Genomic DNA, 8,876 nt, shown 5'->3' on the forward strand with positions numbered 1-8,876 from the left:
TTCAATGAAATGCTCATATTGAATGTCTTTACATTTCTCAAGGGGTGAGTGTTGAGCCTTGAGGAGTGTGGAAGGCTATCAGCCAGGCCCTGTATCAGCTTTTGGCAACAGCAGTGGTCCTCTGAGTATTGCGAACTCTCAAACGGGTGAGCTCTAACAGGTTTTCCACTCCCAGGGAGATAATGGTCAGCCCACTGTGGCCCAAGAGAGCTCAGAGGGCCTCACTGTTTATAGGATTGCAAGATGACTGACTTTAGTCATCAGTCAGCCTTCATCCTGGCCATAAGTAATTACTGGAATTTTTCAGAAGTCTAGTAATAATAATATTGTTCCACATTGGCTATGATTCAGGTAAGTTATGGTCAGGCTATTGGGTATGACTGATCATCTCTTACCCCTCTGTGGGGTTATTGGAAGTTCCTGTTTATGGACTGTTTCTGGTAAGCTCAAGGGGAGCTTAACTGTGCAGAAGCCACTAATGGAGGCCAAGACCTAACGAGATCATAGAGCAGCCTGAGGAGGCAGAAGGCACGCATCACCACATGGTATAAAAGTGGATCAAAACTCAGCTATGCCCAGTTAAACACAAATTGAAATATAGAAAATTCTATTTAAATGTAAACCCATTTAAACTAAGTGTGGTCAAATGCTGGTTCAGATTGCTCAGGGAGGTGGTCAAGTCTCCATCCTTGGATATACTCAAAACCTGACTGTATGTGGACTGTATGTGGACTGTGTCCTCTGACACCTGCTGTAAATCACTGCTTCAAACAGGGGGCTTGCACTACACTCTCAAGAGGTCCCTTCCAACCCTAATTATTTTGATTCTATCTGCTATTTAACCTGCTTATTGCATGTGTGACCACCTGTAGCTCTAAACTTTTGTTAATGCAAAAAAATCCAAACCTATTCACATTCTGGCTTCTGAAACATCTTGACAGTTTCATTTGAAAGTTTCCTTCTTATAGTGTTGAACGGTAAGAGTACCCTCATAAACTGGATGAGTATAAACCATATCGGCAAAACATGAAAATTAAATTTCTTTATTTGGACAATGTTTGGCTGAACAAACACAATAAATATAAAAACGTGAGCAGTTGTTTCTGGCTTAAGTTCCTCAGCAGCTTGTTCTGGAATGGTTGAAGGTTCTAAAGGTCTTGGAGACTTGTTGAAACTCCGCTTATTTTGTAGGAGCCCACGTCCAATGCTCAGTATCAAACCCAACTTAAACAAGTAAAACTGCATTAATGCAGCCATCATTTTCCGGATTGTTTGTTACTTGTGCATATTTCCCTAAGGAGAAAAGAGAATTAAATGTCTGCAGAAGTTTGAAGTAGATCACCTAGGTTAGATTTTTTTTGTATTTGCAAGTTCAATCCACAAGTCTATATATTCTCTGTGGTGACCTGTGACAGGACCTGAGGGAACAACATGAAGCGGAGTCAGGAGAGGTTGAGTCAGGAGAGGTTAAGCTGGATATTTGAGCACAGACTCAAATGCATTTTGAAATCTAAATCTACCAGCTACTGGTAGATAACCAACTTATGTTCTCAAAATATTATATTCAGGCTGTTTTTTGTAAACAGATTATTTGGAGTTCTGAGTAGAATAAAAAAAAATACCTAGGTTTGCTACTGTCCAACTGAACCCCTCTAATAAAATAAGTCAATCTTATGAAGATCATAGAATATGCTGAATTGGAACAGTCCTATCAGAATTGAGTCCAACTCCTGGCCCTGTACAGGACAGCCTCATGAATCACACCATGTGTCTGAGAGCATTGTCCAAACACTTCTTGAACTCAGACAAGCTTGGTGCTGTGATCACTTTCTCAAGTAGCCTGTTCCAGTGCCCAGTGACCCACTGGGTGAAAAACCTTTTTCTGATATCCAGCTTAACCTCTCCTGACTCAACCTCTCCTGACTCCGCTTCATGTTGTTCCCTCAGGTCCTGTCACAGGTCACCACAGAGAATATATCAGTGCCTGCCCCTCCTCTTTCCCTCATAAGGAAGTTGTAGACTGTGAAGAGTCTCCCCTCAGTCTCCTCCAGGCTGAACAGACCAAGTCACCTCAGCCACTCCTCACAAGCTTCCCCTCAAGGCCCTTCACCATCTTGGTTGCCCTCCTTTGGACACTCTCTAATAGCTCAGTATCTTCCTTACATTGTGGTGCCCCAAACTGCCTACAATATTCAAGGTGAGGCTGCCCCAGTGCAGAGCAGAGCGGGACAATCCCCTCCCTCAACCAGCTGGTGATGCTTTGCCTGATGCCCCCCAGGACGTGGTTGGCCCTCCCGGCTGCCAGGGCACTGCTGACTCAGATTCAACTTGCCATTAACCAGGACTCTCAGATCCCTTTCCACAATGCTGCTCTCCAGCCTCTTATTCCCCAGTCTATATTCAAAACCAGGGTTGCTCCATCCCATGTGCAGAATCTGGCTATGATACTCCTCTATACAACTTCCACTGAAAACATAACATAATTGTTCACACAGTTATAGACTTGTGACATTGCTCAATGTGACACACAGGCAAGCATGCTGAGTCTTTGTTCTGAACTTCATCCAACTTGATCCTGGAAGTGTGAATGGAAAGCCTAAGATTAACACCTAAAGTTTGTATTTTTAGAGTTGCTAATAGTTGCTTCTGCTACAGCCCAAACATAACATTTAACAATGACTACAGGGCAAGGTCTTAACAATACGTGATGCAATGAAGACTTAAAACTTTTAAAAGTAGTTCTGCAGTATGACTAGTTAAACTTACCCCAGATAACTTTGCCCCCTTGTGTCACAAGGCCAAGCTCACTCACGTTAACCTCAATGACGGTACCCTTGGTAATTACACCAAGTGTCGTATACAAAGGAGAAGATGGATTCTTTTTTACACCAAGGATAGGTAGGCAAAACGTCGCTTTAAGTTCAGGATGTGTCACATGTGCCTTCTTGAAACGTAAGCCCTGTTGCATAAGGAGAGTTAGAATGAGTTAATATTTGCTTTAAGCTCTCGTGTCTGATCTAGTAAACACTTTGAGCATTATGTCCTCAGCTTTATGTTCTAAGACTGGATTAGAATACAGAATGCTATCTACCTCCTATAGAATATCAAACTTATTTAAAAACCTGATTAATGACAAGATAAAGCTTTCAGTGTATATTTTCAGGATATAAATTTTTAATAATAGCACAAAAATAATACTGGTTATCTTGGGTGGTTACTGTTTCATAAAGTGACTGTTGGTGGGTGGTTACTGTTTCATATCTAGTGACTTGCACTTTGTAAGGGGTACTTTACCATCAAGTACCATAAATCATTCTGTGTCAATAAAAATCTACCCAAGGCTTCTGTGTAATACAATCAAACTAGTAATGAGGTACAATCCAGCGGTTATTGACTTCTGTGAGAGAACAAGGACAGGTGTTCCTCAAAAAGCTGCACTATATCACTGAATCCAGCTTTTCCTCCTGTGCACTGCCAGGCTGATAGAGCCCAGGCACTGTTCCTGCAGGTGTGTAAGTAAAGGTCAGGATGCAGGTACAGCACTTCTCTCGCATACAGTAATGACTGCGCTTCAAGCTTACTTTAGCCAGGAGGGAGCTCTGGAGTCTTAGAAGAGAGTTGGCTTCTGCAGCTGAGAGATCATAGCAGCTTGGAAAAGAAGCCCCCAACATTAAAAGCCATTAAAAGTACCTCTGATAAAGATTTGAAAGCTCATAGTTTTAACTTCCTGACATCATCTGAGTTACAGGAATAAAAGCAGGTGTTTCAACACAGACTGTGACTGCAGGGGCATCTCCCCACCCTCATGCAATCAGAAATTTAGATTCATGCAGGCAAACCAATAGGAATGTTCTACATAAGTAGTAATTCACTGCATTATCATACAAGAAAGCACCCTCACCACAGAAACTCAAGGCAGTAAGTCAGAAGAGTTATTACTCAAATGATCTTTAAGGCTCAAAAATATTACCATAGGTCGAATGAATCGCTCGTATTTAGGAGGCTTCCTAGTAAAGCCATCTCCAACAAAACAAACTTTGGTAACCATTCTCTTCCAGGCCTTCTTCTTTCTCTTTCCTGTACGAATCACTTTCAAAACTTCTGTTTCCCCTTGTGCACGGACCTTTGGCACAGGAACCTCCCATTTCCCCTGGAAGAGTGGGAAACAAAAAGGTCAATTTTCTTTCATGTCACATTGCTAAGCGAAAGAGAATGGACAAAGCATAAAATAAAATTTCCCTAAATCATAGTTAGTGGTAGACCATACTTGTCATACAACTCATAGCTACTTAATTAGCATTTAAAGTTCTGAAAATCAAGATATTGCATATGCTCACATTGTCCTAAACTGCTCAGTTACTCATGGTTTCAGGCTTTAATTAGTCTTGTAGTAAGAAAACTGAGAATTAGCAACACAAAGTGGTCATTGTCACAAGTAACTGTAGGTATCTGAACTCTGATACAGTTACTTACAGCTTTTTCTTTTCTTTTCTGTTTGATCATGTTAGAGAGAACCTTAGCCCGGGACTGGCCCTCTCTGTCCAACAGGTATGCTGGTACAGCTCCCTTGGGTGTTTTTTCATCACTCTTTTGCTTTGTATTTCTCTTCTCATGCATTTTAATGCTGCAAAGAAAGAAAATCAGTATTAGAAGGAGGAAAAAAAGGCTTATTTTTAGATATACCCTTTCAACTTAGCCTGTGCCAGCTCTAATTTTTAAGAAGTAATTGTAAAGAATTACACATTTATATATAAGAAAGAATCCTAAATAATTTTCAAGGTAAACAAGTATTTCACTTAATTTAACAACTGACAGACTGCATAGTGCATAAAACCTTGGCACCTCCTGCCAAACTGGGAATACAAGACATGCATCTCTTGTAAGGAATTTCTGAATGACTTAAAGCAAACAGCCAAGTACAGTGAGAGATGTACTTCCTCTCTGACAAAAAATAACATGCCACTCCTCTGAGATTTGATGGCAATGCTTACAAATGTGAGGAATGTGTGTTTGTAAAAGTGGGGGGAAAAAAGACCACAAACTAGTTAAGAAACCCATTATCTTAACAAGTAGCAGAGGAAAACAACTATCTACACTTTGAAAGCAACAAAACCAACCTGGTGGACAGGTATTCAGTTAGTTAGTAATGATGGATACTATTTACAACTTTGATTTCAATTTTAACAACAGGGAAATGCTTGTGTTTGTCTATGCTTGATAATGTAATTCATCCTTGAAGACAAGCCTCATGCTCTGCTCAAACACTGTGTACGTTACTGTATTTTTTTCTCCTAACCATTAAAAAAAGCCTGTTACCTCTTGCCATATTAACTCAGCGGTTGATGTGAAAGCCTTAAGTAAATGGATTCACTTTTCTATCGTAATTACAGTAGTCGCTATCATTGCTAAACACTTCTCTTGGGGAATGCCTCTGGCGGCGGAATTGTTAACATTCTTTGGGAAGAGGAAGTACGAAACGGATCCACTGCGGCAAAGCCTCTTTCCTCCTGCAGCTTGAGTGCTATTTAAGTGTACAGCGTGTGACCCGAGTAATTATTAGCTCTTTATAACGGTATCATCCCTCAAACGTCAGGACAGGCTCCAGAGAGGAGGCGGACACTCACGTCTTCTTGATCTGTATCTTCTCGGCGTGCCGCTGTTTGTGGTAGAGCTTGGCCTTCAGACCGATCATCTTCTTGGCCTTGCGGGACCGCTCGTGCGCCTCCCGGCCCTCCTTCTTCCTGCGCCTCTCATGGTAGTCCAGGCGGTACCCATAGCGCTTGCGGTGCAGCTCGATGTGCTCGTTCTGCGGCTGCGGGCACAGAGGCGGCGCCGTCAGGGGGGCCAGGGCCGCCGGGGCGCGGAGAGCACGGCCCGACGGCGGCTCCCTCACCGCAGGGCCCCCCCAGCAGCCCGCCCCCTCTCCAGCCCGTCCGCTCCCCGCCGCCCACGTCCCGCGTCCCGCATCCCGCCGTCCCCGTCCCGCATCCCGCCGTCCCCGTCCCGCATCCCGTGCCCCGACTCCCCGCTCCCGGCCCCCACCATGTCGGCGGCCCCGCGGACTCCTCCGCGACGAAAAGGAAGGGCCGTTCGCGAACCTGCCCTGGCTGGAAACTCTCCCCGGAGCGCTTTGGTTCCGCTAGGCGGAGCGGCGGGCTCCCCGAGGGCTTCGCGCCGGGCTCGGCAGGGCTCAGGAGACGGGGAAAAGCGGAGCGGGAGAGGCCGAAGGGATACTTTTTGCCACCTGGCGTGTTAGGTCGTGTCGAGAGAGGGGAACGCGGGAGGCGGTGAGGCAGCGGGGAAGGGAGAGGCAGCGCACCTTCCGGCGGCATGGCGGCGGTACGGGCGGGGGCCTGGGCCTGCCCCGTCGCGGAGCTCTGACCTCGGCCGTGTTGAGACTGCGGCGGTGCGGGAGGTGCTCGAGGACGGCGCGGAGACGGCCCAGAGGTTGGTAAGGCGGCAGGCAGGGCAGGGCTGTGCCGTTTCGTGGAGCATCAGCGGGGCTCGGCAGCGGGCTGCGCTCCTCACGGGCAGTGTGAGGGCACCGCGCCCGTCCCGCACCCCGCACAGCGAAGCGCGGCGGCTTCTCCGGGACGCGAGGGTGCGGATCGTAAGATGAGGGTGTGCAGGTGAGCCTGCTCGCAGAGCTTCTGTGAAACTGTGAAACTACCACGAAGCATCAAAGCACTGGAGCTGGACACTGGCGTCTCCTTAGATAAGTAATAGGCAGCTGGGACTGCTTTGGAAGCTGCTGCGTTTGTGCTTTCTGTTCCCAAGCTTTTGGCGATACTTAAAAGGTCTTTGTAGTTAATATTTTTTGCTGTTTCTGCTCTAAATAGGTACTTCGCCCTGCAACGCGTCCTCTTTCGAGACTGGAAAATCCATTTGCACTTCACTGAGCAGTAATCAATGCTCTAGAGCTTCTCTAAGAGTGAGTGTAAACTCCCATGATCATTATTTTGTTTTACTGTTTGAAAATTTCTTTGAGAAATATAGCTAGTGTTTGTCGGCGTGCATTTGTGCTGCATTGCTGAGACTTAATAACATCATTTTTACAGATGTGATACTGATTTAACCTGCAAAGTGTTAACCTGATTTGACTGGAACATGAGTAAAGTCTCTTGACTGAGTTACGTCAAACTGATACAACCAACCTGTTTCCTGTCATAAACATATTGTGTGATTTACTTACCTTGTCAGGGAACAGCATCAGAGAGTGGAGCCAGAATGTTGAGACTTATGAGGAGAGTTTCAGTGGATTCATGGAAGTCATCAAGTTTATGCAGTAAGGTGAAGTTTCCCCAAATTTTGGTACTTCATCTGTGAGCAAAGGAAATATTTGGGTTATTCTGAGTAAACTTTTTTGATTGTGGTGGTGGTGTTGGCTTTTTCTTTTTTCCTTTCCTTTAAAAGTTGGCTTCCAAACAGAACAGGTACTTTTATCTTAGAATGGGACTTCAGAATGGGAAGATGAATTTGTAATTTTCATGTAAATTTTTTTGATTGCTTAACATTTATCATTGTTAAATTTGTATTATTTACAAAAATAATTAGACATATTTAAAACAATGTGGCTATTGGCAACATACTTTGATGCTATCAATAGATTTTTACTAGACATGCCAGATATTACTGGTATCGAGCTTGGTTTAAACCTCAGTGTGGGCCTCATCTTCAAGGATCTGCTTCCACATAGGTTGTGTTTTGAGCATATATAAATATATTACAACAGTCTCTGTTCCTATAGATATATTTTTTTAGTTTATTTTTGTATAACTGGCAAAAATGTAACTAAATAATTAGTTATAATGATAAATATTCTATATGATTCTTTTTTCTTTTAAGCATGCATATTTCAAGAAGACAAAAATGAGAGTTATGAGTGTGACACAGCAAAACTGCAGTCTGAGAAAGTACAGTGCTCTACCAGGTATAAGTTAATTATCTAATTATCAGTCCAGATGAACATCAGCATTATTACAGTTGTCTTGAACTAAGACATACTTCTGCAGAGTAAGATGTTGTGCTGATGATACTTTTCTATGTTGGCTTTTTCCTCTTGTTTCTAAATTACAGTTATTTTGAAGATTTTCTGTTTTTTGTTTTTGAGAGAGAGATTTATGGACAACTGAGTACATATCTTTAGAAATTTGAGGTGGTAGCTATTACAGATTGTCAGGAGTTGTGCCTCTGAATCTTTTTTTTTTTTTTTTAATAAGGTTTTTAGAAGTTTTCCTAAATATATTTTCTACATTGGGTTTAGTCTTGAAAATTGTTGTTTAATTTTTTTTCATCTCCAGGAGATGTTAAGTCTCTGCGTTCTGTCATTAATCCTGATATATCCAGGTACGTCATGCTGGCTTATTGTTTCGATGTAACTGGCAGTTAGGGCAGTTGATGTGATGAAGGGTTATAAGTTGTTGCTGTGCCTGTCACATGTGCATGTTTAATTTAAATTTAGTACTTGCTTATTTTTACCCTTGTGACATTTCAATGTAGAACACTTGTTGGTGTTAGAGAGGTCTGGGATTGTCTCGTTTACATTGTCATAGCCAAAACTAGGCTTTTAGGGAAGCTCCAAATCCGTGGCGTTGTTGGGAGTTGAAAAAGAGAGAAAGGGTGTCTTGGCAACTGGAACTCTGCTGTTTCTGGGGCTGTGTGCTTTGTGTTCAAGGGAGCACTCAGCCACGTTAGATGAGGGCAGGGCAACTGGGGACTGAGCTGCCAAAGAAGTATCCTGGGGTGAAGTTCCTTTGGAAGACTACTTTTGTCCTGAGCATGAGGTCAGCTGGCATTAATGGTAAATGTTAATGGTGCTGCACAGAGCAAGTGTAGCAGTTCTGGAAGCTGCTGCTGAGGTACTTCAGAAAGGAAGA

The 8,876-nt window shown here is 43.5% G+C and overlaps 2 protein-coding genes across 2 annotated transcripts in view; one reads left to right on the forward strand and one right to left on the reverse strand.

The window, feature by feature from the left end:
* Positions 1-1,027: 1,027 nt before the first annotated feature.
* On the reverse strand, positions 1,028-6,152 carry NSA2 (NSA2 ribosome biogenesis factor). Its single transcript, XM_027883221.1, has 6 exons — positions 6,043-6,152; positions 5,625-5,812; positions 4,474-4,624; positions 3,971-4,150; positions 2,767-2,959; positions 1,028-1,293 (listed from the first exon to the last, which is right to left on the reverse strand). The coding sequence occupies exons 1-6, from the start codon at positions 6,043-6,045 to the stop codon at positions 1,226-1,228; spliced, it is 783 nt and encodes a 260-aa protein (XP_027739022.1). The 5' UTR covers positions 6,046-6,152; the 3' UTR covers positions 1,028-1,225.
* A 675-nt stretch (positions 6,153-6,827) lies between these two features.
* The window catches only part of GFM2 (G elongation factor mitochondrial 2), a 16,608-nt gene continuing 14,559 nt past the window's right edge, over positions 6,828-8,876 (forward strand). Inside the window, exons 1-4 of the mRNA XM_027883847.1 lie at positions 6,828-6,937; positions 7,201-7,290; positions 7,846-7,930; positions 8,301-8,384. Coding sequence (XP_027739648.1) covers positions 7,228-7,290; positions 7,846-7,930; positions 8,301-8,384 — 232 coding nt within the window. The 5' untranslated portion in view covers positions 6,828-6,937; positions 7,201-7,227. The remainder of the gene's footprint in view (positions 6,938-7,200; positions 7,291-7,845; positions 7,931-8,300; positions 8,385-8,876) is intronic.

This window comes from Empidonax traillii, unplaced genomic scaffold (assembly GCF_003031625.1).
Source record: "Empidonax traillii isolate 1590-97213 ecotype Southwest subspecies unplaced genomic scaffold, ASM303162v1 scaffold8:size5222938, whole genome shotgun sequence".
Lineage (NCBI taxonomy): Eukaryota > Metazoa > Chordata > Aves > Passeriformes > Tyrannidae > Empidonax > Empidonax traillii.